This window comes from Mus caroli, unplaced genomic scaffold (genome assembly GCF_978045245.1).
Source record: "Mus caroli unplaced genomic scaffold, Mus_caroli_1 scaffold_7, whole genome shotgun sequence".
NCBI classification, from domain to species: domain Eukaryota; kingdom Metazoa; phylum Chordata; class Mammalia; order Rodentia; family Muridae; genus Mus; species Mus caroli.
The window spans coordinates 98794614-98820661 of record NW_028227262.1 but is presented as its reverse complement, the minus strand read 5'-3'; the positions used below and the strand labels follow the sequence as shown (position 1 = coordinate 98820661).

The following is a 26048-nucleotide window of genomic DNA, read 5'->3' as shown; positions in this document are numbered from 1 at the left end:
CAAGTGCAATTTCAGATTTTTTTGCCCCAACCGTTTGAGTACTGGATTAGATTCCTGGTTTGTGCTCTGCACCCAGTTTGTTTGTTTCTTTTCTTTTCTCTCTTCTTCCTGTCTTGTAAATTTTGATAGTGCTGAGGACTAAACCAGAGCTTGGGGAACGGCGGACAAGCACTGCTGTGCCATACCCCCAAGCGTCTCCCTCCCTTCTAAAACCACACGGGGGTGCAGGGGTCTGCAAGCAAGAGGCTTCATGCATAGAACTGGGGCTAGGATGCACAGTCCCCTAATCTGTGGACAAGAACAAAGAATCCTTGGGGAAAATGGAAAGACTTTCCCCTCTCCCTGAAACATACACTTCCTGTCATTGTCCTAAATAATACAGTATAACAACTGTCCGAAGCAAATAGTAATTGTGTTCTGTTAGCCATTGCTATCGATAGCTTAGAGAGGCAAATGCTGAGCCATTCTGTATGAGAAACTTGAGCATCTCTGGATTGAGGGATCTGTGTATGCCCTGAAGTCACTTTCCTATGGATAGCAAGGAACAACTATGTACAACAGGGAATACAACCCTGAAAGATTTCCTCCAGGATCTATCACCCCTTCCAAGCATCCTACAAACTAAGCTACACCCCCAGTTTCCGTCCTGCAGTCTTTGGGTAGAAAGGGAAAATATGTCTTTTTGAGGACCTCTTTGTAGATTAGGATGGACGCCAGTGTCTTTCTAATCCCTCATCTTTCTTTGACAGTTCTGGAAATCTCTGGACTTTCCAAGGTCACAGAAAGATTCAGATGCCATGCATTTTTCCAGTGTCCAACACAGCCTCTATTTGCTGTTCATTCAGTTTTGAGTGTCTTTTTGTCTTTAATTTCCCTATTTTTAATTTCATAGGTGTGTGTCTGGGATGCTCAAATGTATTTAAAATATATGAGGTCAGGGTTGCAAACAAATTATCCTGAAGTTTTTTTTTTTTTAAGTAAAAAATGTGTGTGTGTGTGTGTACTCATGTACACATGGGTGCCAATACCCACAGAAACCTGCTTATCTCCTGTTATAGGCAATTGTGAACACCCCATGTGGGTGTTGGAAACATAGCTCAGGTCCTCTACAAGAACAGTGCATACTTCTAATGACTAAGCAATCTCTTAAGTTTATGACTTTTAGATAGGGTCTAATATACCCAGGTTACCTTCAAACTCATTCAATAGCCAAGGATGGCCCTGAACTGATTACTGATTCTCTAGGCTCTACCTCCCAAGTGCTAGACAATGCAGTGTGGGGGAGAAAACTCAATGCTGTGTGCATGCCAAGCAAGCAACCTACCAACTGAGCTACATCTGCAGGTCTATCCTGCAGGCTTTAAGAAGGAGTGGACGATCTGTCTTTCTGAGAGACTTGAGAATTAGAAGGGACTTTCTCATCCTTCATCTTCCTTATAACCTCATCCCGGTTGCTCCAAAGGTGTGGTCCTCTCACGCCAACCTCTACTGCTAGCATTCGATTGCTGCTGCACACAGACTGTGTCACGGGCAGTTGTCACCCTTCTCCTGCCATTCCTCTCCAACTCTCACACTCACTTCCAGCTTTAAAGCTGTGTGCTCACAAACTCCCTCAAGCTTACTGTTGTGGTTTAGATGTAAAATATCCCCCCATAGGCTCATATATTTGGACATTTGTTCTCCAGATGGTGGCGCTATTTTGTAAGACTGTAGAGCTTTTAGGAGGCAGGACCTCAGTGGAGGAAGTCAGCCCTGTCACTATGCCTTCCTTGGCATGGTGGACTATATCTTTACAATGTAAACCAAAACATCTTTTTCCATTCGGTTGCCAAGTATTGGGTCACTGTCATGAAAGAGTAACTAGTCCATTTGCCCAATTTCCTTGGGAAGATCGAGGGATGGAACACAGCCCCCGGTTGTCACGTGTACAAATAAAACCACAGAGTGTGTGGAAGGTGTTTCTAAACCATTGGGAAAACAAGAAACTAAAGCCAACAGCTAAGTCTTCCACAACAGGTGATCCTGGAAGACACATCTCTCAGGTTTCCTTTTCTCAAGATATCACAGCTCATCAATGAAGGCAGCCCCTTTCCTGAAGACTCCAATGCCAGGCTTTATGGTCATGTTTTCATCTCTTGTTAGGAAATATTATGTGGCCACCATATCTAGTTCTAAGAAGTCAGATAACTTACTTTAGATTCTCAGCTTAGGAACAAGGAAAAAAGCTAAATTTAGATCATCCACTATGCGTTCAGTATATAGTTAGATTACTTTTGCTGTTGTTTTGACACAAAGTCTTACTATGTAGACCAGGATGGCCTTCAACTCACCAAGTTCTGTCTGTTTCTGGCTCCTGAGACTAGAAATAAAGGTATGTGCCACCATGACCTGCTAGATAGCTTTTGATATATGTTATTTGATTAATTTCTATATTATAAAATGAAGATGGTTATATAATAAGATTACGGTTCACTTAATTTGAAAAATGAGGCACAGAGGAACAATAATTGTCCTAGTAATTATATTTTTAAGAATGCAAAAGTGGTACTAATGTGTAAAATGAGTAGAATTCTATGGTACCTCGGAGTTGCTGTGCTAGACACATGTTCAGCATCCCAGTACTTGGAAAACAAGAGAAGGATGGTAAGTTCAAGGCCAGCCTGGCTACATGGTAAGTCATAAAACAGTCTGGGCTACATGGGACCTGTCAAAAATTGTTTAAAAGATTGAAAGGAGATATCGGGAATTTCTGACACATTACTGGCCTCTCCAAACTCACCAGTTCCAACTAGTTCTTAGAATCTGTGCTATGAATGAAGTATGATAAGGATGAGATTCTAGGGACCGGCTATGGTAGGTATGGTTAGGGTATTTCCAAGTCTCAGAAACAAGAAGATATGGGGAAGGGCACAGAGACACAATTCTGTGTCATCTACACTGTGGTGGAAGTCCTGTGTCAACTATGTTCAGACATCCAGTTCCTGCAAATGCCAACATCATAATTCTAAATCTAATCCATTTTATGACCAGGTCTTTTAAGACTTCACCAAGATTCACCATTTCAGTGCTGAAAGATTACAGTTAATGCCTTAGTGAAAACCTATGTGGCCGTCATAGTTCTGAGAAGCTCCTGAGCCTGGTGGTCAGGAACCATGGGGCATCTTTCTCCCTGTGCCAGTCTGATGCAGGTGCCCTTCTCACTCTTAAAAGGCCATAAATTCATCCGCATGTGCATGTGCACCTATGCTATGGTTTGAGTGTGAATTGTTCCCCCACAGGCTCCTGTATTTAAACACTTGGGTCATAGCTTGTGGCACTGTTTTGGAAGGTCACGGGACTTCTTGGTCCATGGAACCAAAGCTTAGCCTTTCTCCATGTCCACTTCCATCCTGAGACTCCATAATGGAGGCTGCACCTTTACAAATGGCTTCAGGGTCTTTCTACAGGACCTCCAATCCTGTCACATGGTGCCACATCACCTCCAATCCTGTCACATGGTGCCAAGCCTCAGCTGCTCCCGACAACCCCCTTGTGCCTTTAAAACCAATGGCATGTGGGAGCCTCACATACACTGCCAAGTCTGGTCGTCATCTCGAGATGGTCCATCTGGACCACAGTGAGTGTGTGCTCACCCTGAAGAAATAGTTCCCAGAAGACTTCACCTCAATGCTGTTGCCTCTTGTTAACCACAGCTGACTTCACAGGTCCCAGCTAACCAGCCTCACATGTCCCAGTGAAGCAACAGATTCACTTCAGTGGCCCAGAGTCTTGTTAATCACAGCTAATTCACCCACCCTAGTAAGACAGAAACCACATGTTCTTACCTCAGAAGAGCATCTGAAGAGCCCTGAGAGAGTTTTTGCTTCCCTCTGAAACATCACAAGCCAGGCGTCTGCTGACAGTATTTCCCTCAACTCGCTAATCCGCTAAGCTCCCACAGAACAGCCCATTAAGTTTGGAACACTCAATGGCTTTTCCAAATCAACGTTCCAAATACTTCAGCAATCCTCCCCCCATACCTCATGGTTAGAGTTGTCACAGCAATAGTCTTGCTCATTTCTCCATGACCTAAAGTGATTGGGGAAGAAAGGGTCTTATTTGTTTGTTTGTTTGACTTACTCTTTCTCACTCATCCCTGAGGGAAGTCAGGGCAGGAACTGAAGCAGAGACCACGGAAGTAGAATACCGACTACTCACTGCCTGCTGTCCACAGCTTGCTCAGCTTGCTTTCTTACACAACCCAAGAACACTTGCCTGGGATGGCACCATGCACACCCCAGTCTGGGCCCTTTCACACCAGTTATAAGTCAAGGAAATGGCCCATAGGCCAATCTGATGGCGGAAATTCATCGCTTGATGTGCAGTCTTCCCAGATGACTCCAGTCTGTCCAAATCAACAGAGTAACCAGCACCTCCAGGTTGGATTTGAACATTCAGTGCTTCCCTGCCTCAGGTTACCTAGCACTGGGGTAATAGGCATGTAAATTTTCTGTTTCTTATCTCATATTTTGGCTCTTTGAGTCAGTATCTGCTATGTAGCTAAGGCTGGCCTCAAAGCTCGTAGCAATCCTCCCGTCCTATCCTGTAGAGGCATGTACCGCCATCTCCATGCCCAGTAAAATGTCTATTTCTAAAACTAATGAGTGCCAACCATTTTATTGTGTTGTTACATGATTTTATAATTATTTAAATTTTAACTATTTTTTTAAAAGTAATTGTGTTAGTTATCTGTTTTGACACAATATCTGAGATGCACACATTAAAAGAAGAAAGGGTTTGGCTCGTGATTTCAGTCTCAGCCTATGATCATTCCACCTTATTACTTTTGGACCTGGGGTGAAGTTAAAGAGCCTAGTGAATGGGAAGCCGGGAGCAGAGGAAGAACAGCTGTGGGGGGGTGTTGAGTCGCCATATCACCTTCAAGGGCCTAACACAGTGACTCAATTCCTCTACCAGCCTCACCTCTCAGAGGTTCCACTACTTCCCAATAGAAGCACGGCCTAGGAACCGAGTCTTCAAAAGACTGGCTCTGGGGGACATTTAGGAGGCAAACGATAACAGCAACCACACATCTTTATGACTCGGTAAATGTGTAAGAACAACTGCCAGGAACAGCATATGGGTTCTGGAGTTTTCCTGGACTCTACCAAGCTGGTTTCTCCGCCCAGGTTAAACTCTTGGATACATGTGAAGAATGCTAAGTATTTTAACCAATCAAACAAAACGGCCAAGATGTAGACACTCTGAAATTGCCACAAAGATGGTCCTTCTTCTTGCGTGCCTGTGATGCCCCAAAGTCTGGCCCTATTATCTGGACCCCAAGGCACACTGATTAAGTGACAGGCTTTCAGGGACACTTCAGAGAGCAGAAACAGAAAATGTCACTTAGGAAGTGACTCTTTGGAACTCTGATTTGTTGTTTCATTAAAGATTTACTTTTTTTATTTTATGTGTTTGAGTGCTAAGTTAGGGTTTTACTGCTGTGAAGAGACATCATGACCAAGGCAACTCTTAAACACACAACATTTAATTGTGGCTAGCTTATAGGTTCAGAGGCTTAGTCCACTATCATCACGGTGGGAAGCACGGCAGAGTACAGACAGACATGGTGCTGGAGAAGGAACTGATAATTCTACATCTTGGTCCACAGGCAACAGAAAGTGACTGGATTCTATACTGGGCAGAACTTGAGCATAGGAGACCTCAAAACCTGCCCCAACAGTGACACACTTCCTCCAACAAGGTCACACCTATTTTAACAATGCCTCACCTCCCAATAGTGCCACTCTGTGAGTCAAGCATTCAGACACATGAGTCTATGGGGGCCGTACCTATTCAAACCACCACATTCCACTCCCTGGCCCCCACAGGCTTGTAGCCATAACAAATGCATTTAGTCTAACTTCAAAAGTCCCCATGGTCTATCATAGTCTCAACAATGTTTAAAGGTCCAAAGTTCAAAGTCTCTTCTGAGATTGATGCAATCTTTTAACTGTAATCACCTATAAAATCAAAATAAAGAAACACATATTTCCAATATACAGTGGCACAGGATGTAAATTACCATCCCAAAATGGAGGGAAGGGAGTGTAGTGAGGAAATACTGGACCAAAGCAAGACCAAAAAACCAGCTGGGCAAACTCCCTGCCATATATTTGGCCCCAGTGGCTTTCCTTAGATGTGGAGAAAGATCCAACGCCTCCTTCAATACAATGGCCTCTCTGGGTCTCCATGCAGAGATACCCCTGATACATTCCTGGCCTCTGCAACTTTGCCTAGTATCAGAGGGAAATTCCATCCTTGATTCTAAAGATGGAATCATGTGTCCAAAGCTGCCAAGTTCTGCATTTCCACGTTTGATGTCAGGGTGTTCTTCTGATCTCCAACTCTTTTTAGCTTTGTTGATTGCAACACACTTCTTTCTCGTGGACGAGTTCCACTCCCTGTCAGCAGCTTTCATTGGCAGGTACCCCATGGCTCCGGCATCTCCAACATCTTGGGGTCTCCAAGGTAACCTAGGCTTCAACTTCACAGCTTCACACAATGGCCTCTCTGGGCCTCCATGCAGGGACAGCCCTGCCATATATCTGGCCCCAGTGGCTTTCCTTAGATGTGGAAGGAGATCCAACGCCTCCTTCAACACAATGGCCTCTCTGGGCCTCCATGAAGGGATACCCCTGATACATTCCTGGCCTCTTCAACTTTGCTTAGTATCAGAGGGAAATTCCATCCTTGATTCTAAAGACAGAATCATGTGGCCGAAGCTGCCACGTTCTGCTACATGCTGAGGCCAGAACATGTCCCCTTGTTCAATTCTATCTTCACCAGCTTTCTGTTTGCCATGGTTTCCTTAACTGCCTACGTTTGACTGTTCTGAAACTTGTTCTGTAGACCAGGGTGGCCTTGAATTCAGAGATCTCCATGCCTCTGTTTCCCAAGTGCTGGAATAAAAGGTGTGTACCACCACACCTGGACCTAAGCTTTTCTTTAATTCCATTTACTTATAGATCTTTATAAGCATGGCCACTATGCCTCAAGATCTGGATTAAAGATGTGCGTCAATTAAAGGTGTGATGAAAAGCATATGGCATCCCACCTCAAGATCTGAATCAAAAGCCCTTGTCTTTCAGCCTCAAGATCTGGATCACAAGTGTGTCCTCTATGTCTGGACTGCAGTTCATTCTAGATATAGTCAGGGTGACAATGGAGAATAGCTATCACAGTCTGCCCCTTGGCAACTTGACATACAATCATATCTTCTTATGTCCAAATGAAAACAATAGCCCTATCATAATCATGATATAACTATCCCTCATATACAACCACAAACAATAACTCAGGTCATAATAATGCCTAATATGATATAACTATCACTTGTACAAGTACAAACACATTGCAAATTTGGAATAGGTGTCAATGTCCTTTGGGGAATATATTTTGGTATCTCAAACTTAAATATGATAATTTGTGTTAAAGATACTGAAAGAAAACACAATTATTTGTATAAATACATTCTTAAAATACAACAGAAGTACTCATATCAACGATAATTCTCGCTTCTGTAACTGGTCACGTGGCCTTAGGTGGTATTTATAACTACCTTCCTCTACTACCCATTCTCTATTTCCTTCATCCTTTGCATGCAGGTCTTGGATCTTTTCCTGGGGAAGTGAGCCACACCTTCATTCCTGATGGGTTTGTGCTCTTTGTCATCCTGCTTGGATTAGGCTGTTGCAGTTGCCCATTGACTTTACTCACAGGACACTATGTAGCACTAAGAGATGTCCTCAAGGAGCTCCTACCCTCCCCACATAATCTTTCTTACCTCTTGAGCCAGGCGGCCAAAGTTCAAATCACCCTCCGCACCGCTGACTTCCATGTTCCTACTAGGATGGCTCATTAAGCCACACTGAAAGCACTCTACTGCTTTCCTAATCCAATGTTCCAAAGTCCACATTCCTTCAAACAAAAACATGGTCAGGCCTATTATAGCAAAACCCCAGTCCCTGGTACCAACTTCTGTCTTACAGTTTTATTGCTATGAAGAGACATCATGACCAAGGGAACTCTTTTTTTGTTTTGTTTTTGTTTTTTGTTTTTTTGAGACAGGGTTTCTCTGTGTAGCCCTGGCTGTCCTGGAACTCACTCTGTAGACCAGGCTGGCCTTGAACTCAGAAATCCACTTGTCTCTGCCTCCCAAGTGCTGGGATTAAAGGCGTGTGCCACCACTGCCTGGCTGACCAAGAGGACTCTTATAAAAGACATCATTTAATTGAGGCTGGCTTACAGTTTCAGAGGTTTAGTCCATCATTTTCATGGTGGGAAGCACCCAGCAAACAGTTGAGCCTAAGAGTATTTCTGGGCTTTGGTGCAGGGCTCAGGGAGCTGATGGTGCTCACTTATTTTGGTTCAATATATCTTTCTGGTGGGGTGAAGCCAAACTCCATTTTTCTTAAGGACATATGACATTTTACAAAAGAAAAATGGCCATGTCTTGGATCTTCTACAGCCTTTCCCCATGTGTTCTCCTCAAAAGCTTTTTCAAAAACGCTGTGGGGGGGGGGATGGGTCATGGTCAAGAGTGCCTGCTGCTCTTTCAGGGGTCACAAGGTCAGTTCCCAGTACCCTTGTCAGGCATCTCATAACTGCCCAAACTCCAGCTCCAGGGGATCAGAGCACAGGGGCGAGTGTGCATGCATGTCTCTGTATTCACATGTGCTTGTGTGTGTGCATATGAAAAATAAATATTTTTTTAAAGGCTGTGGAAAGACTGAGAGATTGGTTGTATTTCAGACATGGTAGGCTGCAACAAGAAAAATAGGATCTGTGGACCAAAGGCATTTGTACTGATGTGGCAGGCAAGCCATGATGATGTTATCAAAGGAATCCCAGTGGCTTAGTAAGAATGGAAGACTTGTTTTGTTTTGTACCACTGGCCCCAGCCTCTCTCTCTCTCTAGAGTTCTAGTAGAACATTCAGAGCTGATATGGCAGCTCAATAGTGTAGGTTGACCAGTTATCTCAGTTTATTTAAGCCTGCAGCAGCTCCTGGTTAGCAGGACTCAATGTTAGAACAGAAAATGACCTGGGCAAAGCAGGATGGGTTGTTTTGCTTTTGGTGTCAGGCCCCTTCTATCTCTTCCCTGTTGCTGAGACCCAGACTTCCTCTAGAGTTGTCACCAATTTAGAGGAACTGCCATCACCTCTCCCTGGACAATGTGGGCAATGTCTGGCCACACTCTGATGACTAACTTACTAGCTTGCCACTAGATGCACGGCTTCTAAAGGCAGAGAAATGTCTGGGTTTAGAACTGTTCCTTGCTCCATAAATGTACCTCCCAAGACTCCATCACAGCAGCAGCTGGGGCCTCCTTATGTGCAGCCCTTTTAAAAAGTTCCTGAGCAATAGCTGGAAGCACACACCTGTAGTGTCCATCCTGGGCAACAAGAGAAACTCCATTGCAACCAAATCAAGTGTCACCTTGTCCCCACTTTCAATGTCAAAGACACTATAAAACAATATGGAATCTGTGAAAAGAAATTTGTTCCTAGGCAGCAGGAACAGTTGTGTCCCAGACCCATAGTGGTGCGGTGCTAAAATGCTGATCAATACTGTGCCCTGGGTTGCCCTGGGTTGAAATACCCAGAGAAAAATTGTGTGTGTGTGTGTGTGTGTGTGTGTGTGTGTGTGTGTGTGTGTGTAAATTACTCTAAGGACCTTAACCGAATTTAAAGAGTCTTAATTAATGTATCTTTCTCAGTCTCTGAGTTTAAATGACAGCAAGAAGAGCCTCCTCTCAGCTCATTAAAACCATTACATGAATGGTTGATTTGAGACCTAGGAAGGGACAGCTCTTCCAGCCAGTTCTGGATTGTCTAGCAAAGTGGCATGTACCTTCAAAGCCACACTCCTAATGGACCTCCTTTCTGGGAGCTCCATCTGCTACTGAGGCAGCAAGGGCTTCTTATCTTGTTAATCTCCCGTGTTCCACACTTGCTCTGGGCCCTTCATCTCATTCTCTTGAATCTGTTGGGTTGGCCTGTGTTATGGGAACGCCAGATGGGGAGACAGTCCTGGCTTGCTCATTACTGATGTCCGTGAGTACAATGGCACAGGTATAGTAAGAACGTGACTGAAAATTTAAAACTTGAGGTATATTATCCAAACTGTCTCCTCAGTGGTCTGGATCATGATGCTTTAATACCAACATGAGCAAACAGTGGCCAATAATTTCAAAGTTCTTAGGCTGCTTTTCAGATATCCTTTAGCACCACTCTATTGTAAACAATGCTGGGACACACCAACTTGAACCACATGAAGTTCACTGGATGCTCAGGGGCGCACCTTGGAGAGGGACGTGCATAGGTCAATCACGATTTGTGTGACTACACAGGGCATAATCAATTAGCACTCTTCCATTTCATGTTCTGACACAGAGGAAATGGCATTTCCATAGCATAGTAAGGTGGGTGGAGTAGGGGATCCTTCGGCTCCTAGTGCCTATTCCTAGAGCTGAGAATGCTGGGAAATGCCAGGAAGAAGACTACAGCAACCCAGGTCTTCCCAAGTCACTGCCTCAGTGGGCATCACTTTAGGTGAGCAGCTCTGTTCTTCCAGACAGACTAGCCAGCATCTTGCTGCCTTTCCATCAACCACAGCTACGCACAGCCAGGAAAAACAAAGACAAAGGCAGCCTTTGCTGTATTCTTTATTCTCAGTCAGTGAGCTACATAGCAGGGCGAGACAACAAACTAAAAGGAGCCGCTGGAGAAGTGAAATGGGAGTGGGGAGTGGGGTACGATTTAGATTTTACAAATGGTTAAATAGAAGATTTACAAGTATCATTTTCCCCAAAGCATATCCTGTGGGCTAACAGAGGAAGTAAAAAAAAAAATCATCACAAATGAAGCGAATGAGTCACTTCTGACAACTGTATCCCCTAAACCCAGTTTCAAAAACAAGCAAACAAAAAACTGGCTTGCACTTTAGACCACCTTGATTTGCAGACACATTTGATAAGGTTTTCAACAAAGATAATCACTGATTCGCAGGATCGATACAAGATAGAAAACAGAGCGTGTGAAAATAGCTTTGATCTACTAGCAAAAATAGATTTATGCTGATGTTGGTATTAAAAATAAAGACATTCGAATAAATTCTGACCAAACACTGTAGCCTGTATTTCTAACTAAGATCACGAGAGCAACTTAGAGCCCTGGCTGGTAGCCCGAGGGTGTGAGGACAGTATCTAACAGCTACAGTCCCTCAGAGAGAGCGTGTGATGTGCACAGTAGGCCTACATTAAGAAGCAAAGTAGCCCTCACCTCTATTTTTGGCTTGACTTCTTTAAGGATAGACTGAAACAATGCATCATAAATCTGGCAAATACAAAGGAAGACAGTGCTAGAAGGCTGAGCAAATGATTTATTGGAAGTAATTAAAAATAGGATATGAGGAAAACAGAAGCCTAAATGGAGTTAACATTTAGAAAACTCAGTTTGTGTAGTTTTCCATCAGGAAGCCCCCAGAGGCACTAGAAGGCTTGGGGATTGCTGAGGCATTCTTGCTACTTAGTAGGTAATTGTATTTATGACCTAGAGTGAACCCCCATCTGTTTAGTACAAGAACCCTCCTGAGTCTGTTGAATGGCAATCTGTTTAGTTAATACCAGGCTCCCCCTAGTGTCTCAAAAAGCACACTGCATCCATCTCTTTAATTAGTACCAGATTCCCTCTGGTGTCTGGGAAGTGAACTGCATCTCTTTAGTTAGTACCTGACTCCCCCTGGTGTCTGGGATGTGAACTGCATCTCTTTACTTAGTACCTGACTCCCCCTGGTGTCTTGGAGGTGAACTGCCAATGCTTAGTTAGTACCAGGAACATCCTAGCATCAATATGTGAACTGCAGGAAGAAGCTGCACTGAGGCTTTTATTACAACAGGGCCTGTGGAGGAAACTGCACTACTCCTTTGCTACACTGAAGATACTCATTCCTTAATGATACCTTGCAGATCGGAGTTGTGAGTACTGAGAAGGTGCAGTTTGTGGTTAGCACAAGGTCCTGCTACTGGGAGAACATCTGTGACTTACCATAAACTTGAAATAGGATAATTAGAATGAAAGGGGCTGAAACATGCACATCAAATGGTGCGGCGATTGGCATTGTGTCCTGGCGTAAGTCAGGAGTTCAGAAAGATTAAACTTTACTTAATTCTTCTCGAAACAATACCGCAGTTCTGTTTTCCTTATGGAAACATCCAAGTTCTAGACACACAAACTCGGAGGAAGAGTGTGTGAGACAGAACGAGAGGAATGTAGCAGCCTCCTCCCTCCAGCAGGGAGTTTTAAGATTCACATAGCAGCATGTACCTCCTGACCATCTGCATTTCCGAAAGCCCTTTATCCAGACACGGGCAGTGAGTTACAGAGCTTGCACATGGTTCTGGAACATATTTTTTGTTCATGCTTCTCCCTGATTCAAATAAGATGACTACAGAGGAAACATTTGGGTCAGCTGTTGGTGTGGATCCAAATTAAAGCTTGAACTCAACAGAAATTATATCATGAGATACTTTAAGAATGTTCAAACAACTGGCTGAACTGATTCTGGGGATACATTCTCGATTTTGTGGGATTTTTTTGGTCATTTTCCTTCTCCTTTGGGGCAGCCTCTCGAGCAGGCCTACTTCACAGCCAGTATTACTGAAATCCCACGTGTCCTCTCGGGTTTGTTTCCCTGCTGAGATCCCTCCTTACATCTCCAGCCTGTGGTCAGATGTGGATAGCGCTTGAAAAGGAAAAAAAAAAACAAAACAAAACAGGAACTAAAGAATTGGCCGCACCACCCAGCTGCTTAGAAATGGAAATGAGATTCATGCTGCGTTCATCTCGGTGTCTCCACGACATGGAAAAAAATGAACCAATATTTAATGAGTTGCTTAAAATGACAGACACTGGTAGACTCCAAAGACGACTGATTCACCTTCAACACTCCACTGTGAAAACTTCAGCTGTGCGGTTGGTTATCTGGTGTGACACAGGTCAGCTCTGTGGCGTTGGCTCTCTCCTTCTATCTTTTAGGTGGGTCCTGGAGACTGGACCCAGTGCCAGGTTCATACAATAAGTGCCTGTGCCTGCTGAGCCGATCTCACTGCCCCCCCCCCATTCTTTCTATAGAAATCTCTTTACCCTATCATGACACGCAATGTTTCATAGAACTGCTATAGACATCCGAGTCAAAGGCTTAACAATCAGACTTTGGTTTTAATGTGCTCTGGGCGAAGTCAGAGTTGTTTTGATAACACGATTCAGCTACTGTGCACATTCTATTATCATGATTTAAAGTAAGACACTTATAAGAACAGCAGTTTCCCTTTGGTAGCTCCTGCCTGAGACAGATGCAGAACTCAGAGTATTACAAATAAGAAGAGAGTCAAGGAAAGAGGTAAACCCTTGCAGCTTTCTCAAGAGGACGACACAGAAGAACAGCAACGTTTGTCTATAAGGCAGATGGTCAAACTGGCTATACAAGGTCAAAAAGGGCGGTGCTCGGTAAGAGGTAGAGAGTACCAAAGCCGTGTGGAGGAACAATGCTGGGTTATTTAAAGCCACCAGTGACTTCGCTGAAGTTTAGAAGGTCACACTGCCATGGGCTGTTACTGTTTATACTAAAGGAGAGACATTTCATCCTCAATAGGGGCCAAAGAGAGGGCTGGCAAGCCAGGGGTGGGGCAGGAAGCTGAAAGTAGTTTCTTAAAATTTTAAGGATTCAGCTCTTACTGAGGAAAGACGAAACGCCTGCTGCCTCCCTGGGACACTCTTGGGACACTGAATTAATGGAGTCTTCTCTGATGAAGGCAGCATCTCTAGGCAAGCTGGGGGCAGCTTTATACACAAGGCAACAGAAGTAAAGGGAGGGAAGTTCCCCCTTTTGGTTGCTTGGTGCCCACCTTATATAAAGAATATGCATCTCACTAAATTTATACAGATTTCTTAACCAGGAAAACGCAAATGAAAACATTCTTGGTACTTCAGCACCGGCAGAATTGTTCTGTATGAGCAATCGAAGAGCTGTCTGAGGCGAAAAGATATCCCAGCTACCAATTAACCCTGGGTAGCTATGCATGGGCGAGTATCTCTGGGTGTTATTATTTCTTAATGCACCCGGGACATATTTTTTCCAGTGTGATTTTATAAGGCATAAATTTGAATTTTCCCCCTTACCTCTGGAAAATTAGTGTTAAATGTTTTTTTTTTGTAACCCACACATTAACATTCAATCTTTCATTTTTATTAAATAGTTTATATATATAAAAAGAAATACCGAGGTGTTCTACATTCATATAAACAATCATAACACTTGAAATTTTAAAGAGACTTACTGAAGAAAACGTATACTTCAGTGCTTACAATGCTACGCTAAGCACAAGTGATCATTCTAGATGCTATCTTTTAAACAGACAGACAGCTGTGCGCTGCTTCCAGAAGCAAATGTGGACAAAGTACAGGAAATCTCCTTCTCTTTTACATTTCACCATAAGACGGGATGGTCCAGCTTGGAAAAGCCAAGGTCTTTCCTCAGTTCCAGGTAGGTCCCATTGCTTACCCAAGCATCGTCACTGGATTTCCTGTGAGAGATGAGATGAGACAGCTTCTCTTAGAGTCCGCTATCACCTCCTCTCTCCCCCTCCTTCCCTTGCTTGCCCACCATCACTCCACAGAAATTCATTGTTCTTGTTTGGGTATTTGAGTGGTGTTCAAAGGCTGGCAACCATTTTTTATTTCTGATATATACTTAAGCCTGGAAGTTGGAAAGGTGGTGCTTCTAAAAGGATGCCCCCTTGTGTGTGTGTGTGTGTGTGTGTCCCCATCCACCCTCTCTCTGTATGCTGTACATCAAACAAGACTGGACTGATAGCCACCACACTGGGAACAACTAAATACTACCCAATCAACCAGGCTGATCGAAGTCAGTCTAAGTTAGCATAAAGCCAAATAGAATGAACAAAAAGGAACTGGACCATAACAGTCAAGAGAGAACTTTTGGTTTAGGGCTCTGGGAAAAGATCATCTCCTACGTAGATAGAAATTCAAAAGGCACAAAAGGATCCAGAGCCTACCATTTTCTGGTTAGCCCTACCTCCCAGCCTCATGTCTGCTTCTGGGCAGTGACGGTGTCAGCTTTCTTCTGCCAGAGAAAGCTCATGCACTTGGGCTACACACACTGCCTCCTCTCCCTTCGCAGGATGGTGCTCTATCTAGCCTTGGGTGGTTGACACCACAGTCTATACTGGAGCTCACTGACACAGTAACGCGTGTGATGTCTGTCTTCACTGTCCCTCTGTGAGCCAGCACACTAAGGTCAAGGACCCAATTCAGCCTCCAGTGCCTGTGTTTGTGACGCTGGGACCAAGTCCAGGGTCTCATGAATGCTCTCCAAGAATTCTATCAACAAGCCATGCGCCAAGCTCCACATAATCTTTGAAATATTGTTTTATTAGAACACAGCCCTACCTTCTTCTTTAAATATTATCTATAGTTGCTTTCATGTTGAACAACTGGGCTAATTGCTGAGGCTTTGTGGTCTGCCAAGCCAGCAGCATCTGCCATCTGCTTATTATGGGTAAGCTTGGTGACCTCAGCCATGGGGTTCCTGTTGAGGGATATTCCATTGTGGGTATGGATGGCACTTGCCCCACTGACAGGCAGTTAAGCCGCCATTATCTCCATTAGGAATAAAAGGAATAAAATTAGGAATAAATAAATAAATTAGGAATAAAATAGTGATATTTAATTTTTTTTCAGAGGCATGGTTTTGATTTTGTTGTCATTATTAACTTGCCTAGGCTGGCCTTGAACTTGCAACCCTCCTGTCTCAGTCTCCTGAGCATTAGGATTACAGGTCTGTGTCACTGGGGCTGACTCTCTCAGTATTTTGTAATATAGACCTTTGTCCTGCTGCTGAGATTAGTCCGTACAGCCTTCCAAAAGCTGCCCCTGTTGTCCATACCAATAAACAAACCCGGGCCACACCAAACAATAAACCACTGGCTGTTGGACAGGAGTGGACTCTCCAGTCTGCATCTGCTACAAAAGCTGCAACCAAACCCCCAAATCACATCGAGCTCTGCCAAGACTGTCAGGAGGGGCAAAGGCCCCATCTGGAAGATTCCACCGGCTCCTCATTCAACTCCCTGTATTCTCTGGGCTTCAGTTTCTTCTCAGTTAAAATAGGGAAGAGAGGATAAACAGCTACAATTGCTCACAACCATTTTACAATTTTAAGTGTATTTTAAACAAGACCCTCTCAATGATTGATTGATTGATTGATTGATTGTTTGACTGGGTTTCACAGGGTACCTACCCCAGGCTAGACTCAAACTCTTACCAATCTTCTTGCCTCAGCCTCCCCCATGCTGGGATTATTAGTATGACTGTAAGTCACTCATGCCTAGCTCCAGAAAGTTATGTAAAGAGTGAAAACCAATCAGGCCTTCCAAACTCAAGCACAGTGTATTGGAACTGCTGATTCGAGGCCCAGGTACTTCACATCCTACAGCAGGGCTGTCCTGTGAAATCTATCCAGGCCAGCAAGCAGCCTCAGCGGCAAATGGGATAAGAAGGATCAGCACTGGGACCAGCTCTGAAAGTGTCCCTTCTTCCGCTACAAGGAGGCACTGCTGAGCCACCGGGGAGGAGCAGAAGAGCCGAAGGGGAAGGCCCCAGTCCTGTTCTGGGACAGCCATGCAGAAGCACTTTCCCCGCCTGCTCCCACCTCCTCCAGGCACAAACCTGAAAAACCGGGGCTGGTGCTCCACACCGTTCTCCTCTAAGACCCTCCGCCTCTCTCTCTGCAGCTTCTCAATCCTCTGCTTCTGAACCTCTGCCTCCTCTATGTTCCCTTCTTCTAGAAGCCTGGGGATGGAGGGCAAAGAGGAAAGGAATATTCATCGAAAATCTAACAACCAGCCAGTTCTGGGTACAAGACGAAGTATTCAAAATTCCAGCACCCAGTCTCTTCCTCCCACCTTGATGTGGCATTCTGAGTCAGGAAGAGGTTGACCCCGCTGTGAGGAGGCGATAGTTACAGGGTTCAAAATCTCTATCCAGAGAGAAACCCGAGAATCCCATGTCTGCCTTCTTCTTCCCTCGCTCTCCCATCACAGGAAATGTTCATTTCTTGGGTACATAGTTTTCAACTATAAATAGATATTCTTACTCCTTCCTCTGTTCTAAGGGCACAAATGGTGGCAAAAGAGCTTTGTTTTACTTTGCTTTTTACTTAACGACAGATCGTAGAGATCTGTGCACAGTAGCGCCTGGACGTCTTCTTTTTTAAAAGCTGTACTCAGTTTTGTGGATGTACCTTAATTACATGCTCTACATATAGACATTGGGTTGCGCTTACTATTTTTAGTGTTACACTTCATGTTGCTGTGAATGACTTAGGACCACCACCCTTTATACATAGGAAAGGGTATCTGCCCAAGAAACTTCTAGACTTAGGATTGTTGGACAAAAGAGTGAATCTTTAATTGCTATATTATAAAACTATACTTATAGGGAGTTAAAGAAATTTATATATCCCTTTTATATCATATAATATTTTATAATATATAATTCATATTATAGCATGCTGTTACCAGCCATTTATTTATTTATTTTTTGCCAGTCTAAGAAATTGTATTTTCACCTGATTTTTTTGTGCCATGTATAAGAAATATTTGAGTTTCTTGTCTGTGAACTGTTCATTCTCCCAAGTCCACTTTCTCCCTATTGAGTGGTGTCTTCCTGACTCTAGACCAAACCCGCACTGTAAGTTTTAAGTACAGACCTATGTTGATCATTGTCTTGGAGCTTGGGTATGCACTTGTATCAACCATGCCATTCAGGCTTTCTTACACAAATCTAGATTGTACACAGCCATCTTTCCTTTCATGTGGTCTTTACATTTCGAGTCTCAATGTCAGAAGGTTGGGGGGGGGGTTGGGGATATTATTCTGTTTGACGGAGTAGGAATCGGAGGTTGGGGAAGATGGAAAGCCTTGTCATAGACCTCACAGCTCATGAATGAGAAGTCAGATCCAAATGCACTAAAAAGAAATTTAAATTGATGGGTCAGGAAAGCAGGGTGCTTCCATTCTTCCAAATAAACGGTAAATTCCTTATTACTACATGCAGTGAAAGTCTTCAAAATAGCCCCCACTGCTTCCTCTTTCCTGGGATTTCAATAGAAATGGTTCCGTACTGGTGTGCAAGTGTTTCATGCCCCCATTTTACCCTTGTGTTTTTGATGACAGTACCCGCCTCAGACTCCAGGTGGCCAGGCAGTTGTGAATACCACTGTTTGTCGATTGTTTTAAATGTCTCTGGAGAGAAAGATCTTTGAAAAAAAAATCCTTACCTTTGATCTGGTCTAAACCGAGTGTCGGTGGGTGGTAATAAAGACCTCGACAAAGGATCCATTTCATTTAACTCTAATGCAAACTGTGTGAAGCCGTAATACTGCTCATAGCCTTTCGGCATGGGATCTGAAAGAGAAATAAACCACCCAGGTCTAATTTGCAATTCATTTATGTTAGTTTAATTCCACCACCGTTTTCATCTCAGATCAGCTGTGTTTCATCTGTAACTCTAAACTGTTCCATTTCTATTAAAATATTCTGACTAACAAGCGGCTACCTCGCGTCTCTCTGTAGACTTGCCTGTCTGAGTTTTCTATCGCAGGGACTCGCAGTCTCTTTGCCTTGGTCCTGTAGTGAATTTTTATTCAGTGCTGTGAAGCATCCGTACTGTATGAACTATCACAGAATTTGCTATTCAAATATACACACCAGGGGCCCGCTGAGATGCCACTCAAGACTGATGAGCTGAGCTCAGAACCTACACGGTAGAAAGAACTGACTTCTGCACAAAGCTGTCCCCTGACTTCCACATTTTTGCTGTCATGAATACCCCTGCACTCATATCACACACACACACACACACACACACACACACACGCATACACACATGCAATGATGTTTTAAAAATCAAATGAATAAAGCCAGTAGGCCCTATCTTAACCAGCTAAACTCCCACTGCAAAAGACCCAAGTTCATACAGCCAAACTAGAAGCCCTTGCAGCTGCAACTGTGCTGGCCCCAAGGGTGGTCAATACGAGTATTCTTTTCTTTCCTCCTTGACTTTCTCTTCACCAAGTCTCAACCCTTAAAATCTCACATCGCAGGGTTAGAACACTAGATTCTTATTTGCCCTAACTTTCATCTCAGCTAAGAATCAGGATCAGGTGTACACCAGGGAGATCCAATACAGACTCCAGAACTTCCCTTTCGGCCTTCGCACTTGCTGGCCACACATCCACATAGGAATGTCTTCTGTGAACTTTGCCACAGACACCCTTTTTTGAAGCTTTCGAGACTCACTGGCAGCCAATCCCATTCTGGGTATCTCGTCCTAAGCTTGAACATGGGAGCATAGCTCCATGCTGTGCTTTCCAGCCGAGACCCCACCCACCAGAGGGAAGATGGTTTCCTTCAACATGGGCCAGGGGAGCTGGAAGCCCACGTGGAGACACACAGTCAAGGAAGAATGGTGAAGATCTGACAGTAACCCACGAGAGGCTGTCAGCAAATGAGAGACTGGCATGCAGCCTTGTGGGTGCCTCTGGAGTTAGAATGGCAGCTACTGGGACACTATTCCAGTTCCACAACAGCCTTTAGGACGGAAGAAGAAGGGACACCACTGACCCTACAGTCACATCTCTTCCTAACGGAACACAAGCCCAACTTCAGGTGAACGTGTGTTCCATGTTTCCTCCTTGGTCTGTGTCTCTGATTCCAGTAGGCTGCAGAGGTAACAACATGGGGCCATCACCCCTCAACTTATTATTAAATTTCCATCTCAACCCCCAACCTTTCTCTCCCTTGTTTAAACAGACCAACCCCATCCTTAAAGGCCTCATCTCAGGACAACGGTTTAAGAAAACGACTCCAACTTGGAAACAGGCTCTTTTTGGATCTGAAGACAAAAGGGTTGCTGGTACAGCCGAGGCTTCCACCACTTTCTTGACATAACTGCTCCAGGGGGCGTGTCCTTCTGGGATTACAAGGGGGAGGCTGGGGAGGCTTTTGGGGTTGGAGCAATTGGGGGATCCTGCATGCTTTGGGAAGCCTAGGCCACTCTGTCTTTTCTACGGACATTTTGCTCCAGAATTACTTGGGTTTTGCTGTTATTCCAGCAAGGCCTGTTATGGTGCCATGTGTGAACCCCAAGAGCCCATCAGGCCACCCTTGGGTTGGCAGTGGCTCCTTTCTGAGGTCCCAAGGAGCCAGAACAAACTGAGATGCTGTTGTAAGCATGAGAAGGACTTGACAGACCGGCCAGTAGCGCTAACCTCATTCAGGCAATGGCAGCTAGACTCAGAGCAGCGCTCCCCCACACCCACCCCCGCCCTGAGGCAGCTACTCATCAGCTCTAAGCTTGGGATCTGGCCGACACTCACTTGCTCTCCAGACGCACGTGGAGGAGGAGGCGCCGCCACAGTAGATGCTCTCGTGCCATTTCCCAAACAGCCGGTGCACAGCCTTCCCACTTCGGTCAAACACTGTGCCTTCGATCTCATGGGCATTAGTGCTCCAGTACTTAGCCTAGGATGTAGATGAGAACAGTCTGGGTGGGACTCTGGTATTCACTTATTACAGGTATTGTGAAAGAAAAAGGAAACAAGATAAAGATGTGAGGCCGGGTGCAGGAGTGCAGGGTAAGGAAGGCAGGAGTTCAAGGTCATCTTCAGCTGCAAGGTGAATGGATCAGAGGCTGGCCTTGACTTAACAACGACACCATGTCTCCAGGGAAAGAAAAAAAAAAAAAACACCACAAGAGTGTTTCTATATGGCCCGTTCTGGGTTGTTTATTTTGTAAACAAATACAAATTATGTTTTTGTCATCTAAAAATATTTTTAAACTATGTACACATTGTGGAATGGCTAACTCAAGCTAATTAGCATGTTTTTACCTCACATTTATTTCGGTGAGAGCTCTTAAGAAAGTGGTTGGCAGTTTTCAAGTCTATCGATACATTGTTAATGGCTCTCTGGACTTTGCAGAGCGATTGTATCCTTTGATCGGTAATTTCCCTAGGCCTCAACCCTACCTCTGGTAACCAACACCCTACTTCCTGTTCTAGGAGTCAGTATTTTTTGTCCCACTTACAGATGAGGTCATGGGGCATTTTTATGGGCCCGGCTTATTTCACTTTGCACAGTATCTACCTTCCTTTATGTATATATTGCAAATGACAGGACTTCATTGTTTTTACGTCTGAGCAGTATTCCATTCTGCCTCTGCACCGTATCTCAGTGTTGATGGCCCCAAGTCTGATCCCTTGGCTCTGGTGAACAGCGGTTCGATGAACTCAGGAGTGAGGATGGCTCTTTGGGTCTTCATGTCCCTTGGCTGTCTACTCAGAGAAGCTTAGCGTTTTGAGGACCTCCATCCTCCCTGAAGGCCGCATTAACGCCCATCCTGTGGCAGTGTGCAGGGGCTCCCATCTCTTCAGTTCCTCTCAGCTCTTTGGTGCCAACTGTTCTAAGCACTGGTTTTACTCTGTATTTCCTGAATGGCATGACGAGTGATGCTGAACGTCCACTCGGCTAGCTGTTGGCTGTCTGCGTGGCTGGCTTTTAGGGATGATTTTAAAAGGTACTTTTGTTCCCCCTTTTCTGGGAGGCAGGCTCACTGCCACTGAGCTGTGCTTCTAGCTCTATTTGCCTTTGTTGAAAACAGTGGGGTGTGTGTGTGTGTGTGTGTGACAGCACACACATGGAGGTCAGAAGGTAACTTTCAGGGGTCACTTCTCTCCTACCACGTGGGTTCTGGATGCCAAGTTCAGATCCTCAGGCCTGCAGCCAAAGCCTCTCACCTCAAGCCTGGCTTGCTGCACTTTCTATAGCATCTTCTCTGAGATGGGATCTTGCCATACAGCACTTATAATGTCCTTACTCTCCTGAGTCCCCAGGGTTGGTGTGACTGGGGTGCAAGTCCATACACTCCATTCACCCACTGTTTCCTTGCAACTGAGTTCCATTTTGTGCTTTGGACTTATCAGATTACAAATATTTCCTTTTTTGCATGTGGAAATCCAGTCGTCTCGACAGAATTCTTGAAGAAACTGCCCTCTCTCGCCATGCGTTACTCGAATTCTTTTTGAAATCAATTAAATATAAACATGTGGCTTTATTTCTCGGCTTTCTAGCTTCCTAACACAGCCTAGCGAGGTTCTGGATTTAAACAAAACCAAACCAACCAGCCAAACCAAACCAGAGCAAAACTTCTGCTACCCAGTGAAAACCGCAGTTAACTTCCTATTTGCAGCTTGTAACCCAGGAACGCACATTTGCAGAGGTGATGGACTTTTTCTACTTTTGCTTCACGTGACACAGGAACACAAAACTCAGTTCTTAGACTCTGCCAAGTATCGACTACATTGCAAGTGCTATCTGGCCAGTGCATTAGCTGCTGCCCCACCATGTCACTGTGACTAATGCCTGGGAGCTTTCACTTCTGCAATTTAAAATTAACTCATAATTCTTTTTACTTGAAGAAAATAGTCATTTGCAGACCAGTTAAAGAGGATGCTTAAAATTGCAGTTTTGTACTACTTCCTCCATTCTAGGCCCGGTCCAGCGGCAGGGCCCTTGTACAAGCCACTTCCTCAGCATCTATCAATGGTGATCTGCCAGGCAGCCTGGCTTGTTGCTTACTTTGCCTCAGTCCTGGCTCATCCTATCTCCCGGGCCCATAGCTCAGTTCAGCCTTGTTTACGCAGTACCACTCGGCAGCCAGCAGAGGGAGCACCAACTCCCTAAAGGTGATGCTTCGGAAATCTCCAACTGCCTGGCCACCCTTAAAATTCCTCATGAACAGAAGGCATTCCTCCATAAATCAAAAGCCCCAGCGCTATTTCCAGTGGAAACGACAGCCATATTTGGAAAGCGGGAAATCTGAGTAACATTTCCAGGTCGTTTTCTGCCAGTTCCAGGCTTTGGTAAAAAGCAAAGAGAGGTGGGACACATCAGCCTGGAGATGTGAACCAGGAAATTACAAAGTGAGTGCTGTAGCCATGTAAAAGTGGCAGGGAAGAAAGGAGCCAGACCTTTATTGGGAAGTAGGGGTTAGATTTTTCCATTTACGATATTTATCAACAAATCAAATGCTGATGACTAGACGGGAAGTCACAGAGGAGACAGCCATGCCCCCAAAGGTGTCTGGCATCTGTGGCCAAATTCTTTCAACATCCAATGCTCATCTCCCAAAACAAACATATTCCCTGTAGAATGGGGCATGATGGTGCACACCAGCACTCTCAGTATCTGAGGGTGGATGCAGGAGGACTGCTCTGGGTTGGAGGCAAAGCTGGACTCAAACATATTAACTCATTCTTTCTCTGGTCCTGGAGTAGACGGTCGCTAAGGAAGTGAGCACACTCCTTTGAGGAGATGTGGACAGCCATTCTTCCTGGACCCGAGGAACACATTCACGCCCCAGGTTGCCTTTGGTTTCTTTCTGAAAAAACACATAGGCAAAGTTTTCCAAGTATTTTTGTACTTTGAAATTTTCTAGGAAGTACTGTCATTGCTGGTTTTATGCCTGTCTGAAACCTCATTTGACTTATAAATTATCATTAAAAAAAAAAAACCCTAGCCAACCTCACAAATGCACCCTGTGGGTTACAGGTGGTGCAGAGGATCGGGTGAAGTCAGACTCAGGATTTTGATCGCAGTCAGGTACAAGCATCTTTGACAAGGGTTTTTATTCTCAAGCAACTTCATATACAAGAAAGCTTTAAAAGCAGGAAGACTCTAGGCGAGAAAGGGGTGGGGCGAAAATCAAAGAGGTTGGAGAGAGACCCTACATATGTTCTTGCATCTGTGGTCTTTCCATTTATCTGTAAAGGTTCTGAGCCTCTGTGCTTTGAATCAAGTGGCAGTCAGGGCTGGAGGATGAATAGGACGGAGCAGACTTTCACTGTTGTGAAACTAGGGGTGTCGAGCAGAGAGAGAGAGAGAGACAGACAGACGGACAGAGACAGAGACAGACAGGTAAAGAAGTAACAAGTAAGCTAACTCCAGTGCTAACAAATATCTTGAAGAAAATTTGATCATGAGAGTTGAAGACAGAGTGAGGTGGTGACATCAGAAGAGGAGGCTGGGGAGGGGGAGGAAGTGAGGCAAGAGGGGCCAATGTGGTTGGTGGCTGAGGAGGCAGACAGTGGTAAGAGGGCAGCAGGAGCTGGGAAGGAATGAGGGTGTGTGCACACATGCCTCATGCATGTGTCTCACGCATGTGAAGGCCCTGTGTATGTGCGTGCATTACAGGGTGGAGAGTGGGCAGTGCTGATGGTGCAGAGCCTTGCAGGCCACTGAAAGGATGCAGACTTCTACTTGAGAAGAGAGAAGGGATGTTGGGGATTGGTTTGAATGTTTTGAATTAATCAGGGAATCTGCCTGTCCAAATGCTAAAGGTCTTTGTCCCCAATTGCTTTCTGATCAATAAAAAGCCAATGGCCAATGGCTGGGTGGACAGAGAGGGGCAGAACTTTTAGATTGCACAGGCTAGGAACTGGAAGAGAGGAGAGGAGAAGCGCCAGGTTTTGGAGGGAGACAGATCTGATTTAGAGCTGCAGAAGGAAAATCATTTGAAATGCAGGTAAGAAGGAATGTGCTCCCCTCCCCCCAGAAGGGCTGCCCAGAAGTGTCTTGGGCAGAAAAGACTAGGGGGCCACCCAGAAGGAACGGGGCAGCAAAGATAGATCACAGATTTAGAGGGCGTTGAGTCAGAAGTATTGGAGGTAAATCTCTGATAGTTGGGCAGAGGATTAGAACTGCCCAGCCTTTGAGTTAGCCAAGGCATTTGAAAAATAAGCTAGTGTGTGTGTGTGTATGTGTGTGTGTCTTTTATTCAAGGATCCAAAGAGCTCCTGGGCAGGTGGCTGGAAGTGCGAGACCCCCCTGGAGCACAGAGCAGTCTATTCTATTTTACCGCTACAGAGGGAAAAGCTCTGTTATGGGACGGCTGATCATGTCTTTTCCTGTGGTAAAGCTTACTAGCACAACTGTCCCCTCATCTAATTCTTTCTTCCATGACAGAGTCTCATGATATAGCCCAGACTGTTCTCTGACTCCCAATTCTCCAGCCTCAACCTCTTAAATGCTGGAGTTGCAGGTACACGCCACCAAGCCTGGCTTCATTTTAACTGTTCTTAAAAACACAGCTCAACAATATGAAGCGCATCTACAATGTTCTACAACTGTCACTACTATCTATTTCTAGAACGCTTCCACCTTCCCAAACAGAAACTCCAAACCCATGACACACATACTTCCTATCCTTCCCTCCACCTGGCCCCTGATACCCCCACCCCCTCTGCTCTCTTTCTCTATGAACTTGGCTCTTCTGGGTTTTCACATCATCGGAATCATAAAGAATACACCCTTTCATGTCTCAGTTATTCACTTAGCGTAATGTTGTCATGTATCTGTGTCATGGTCCGATGAGTCTCCCAGGCTCTGCCCTCGGGGTAGATGGTAGGCGAGGCAGGTGACAGAGTGGAAGGCATCCCGTGCCCTGGGCACGTGGCACTGCCTCAGCCCACCAGCATCAGAGAGCGCGCTCACTCAAGGTACCTTTATGAAGTTCACTTTGCAGTGGCAGGAGTCATCATTCAGGTTCTTGATGTCAATTTCGCCATAGTGCTCGATCCATCGCTGTCCACTCAAGATGTTGTGGATGCAGGAGGTTACTTTGTTCCACTCAAAGTGATCTCCAAAACTGAAAGAGAAGAGCAAGTCAAAGATGGCTCCCAGTAGAGCCAGCCACGGCTGCAGCAGCCATCTTAATTTATACAATGAGGCAGGAAACGAATCCCTCATCTGCAGACCCCACATCAAATACGTCTCCAAGTGACATGTGAACTGAGGCTCCTGAGCCAGAAAACACCTCAGCTGCCATCCTCCTGCCTCCTGAAGGCACTGGGGACTTCAATGGCAG

General features: G+C 44.9%; 1 protein-coding gene across 9 annotated transcripts in view; it reads right to left on the bottom strand.

Annotated features, from left to right (window-relative positions):
- Nucleotides 1-13242: 13242 nt before the first annotated feature.
- Nucleotides 13243-26048, bottom strand: part of Osbpl3 (oxysterol binding protein like 3) — a 164377-nt gene continuing 151571 nt past the window's right edge. For all 9 annotated transcript variants that reach the window (XM_029478518.2, XM_029478520.2, XM_029478523.2 and 6 more), the window contains 5 exons: nt 25685-25829; nt 20503-20647; nt 18403-18529; nt 16791-16913; nt 13243-14626 (listed from right to left, as the gene is read on the bottom strand). In XM_029478518.2, the coding sequence (XP_029334378.1) occupies nt 14530-14626; nt 16791-16913; nt 18403-18529; nt 20503-20647; nt 25685-25829 (637 nt within the window). In that variant the 3' untranslated portion in view covers nt 13243-14529. The remainder of the gene's footprint in view (nt 14627-16790; nt 16914-18402; nt 18530-20502; nt 20648-25684; nt 25830-26048) is intronic.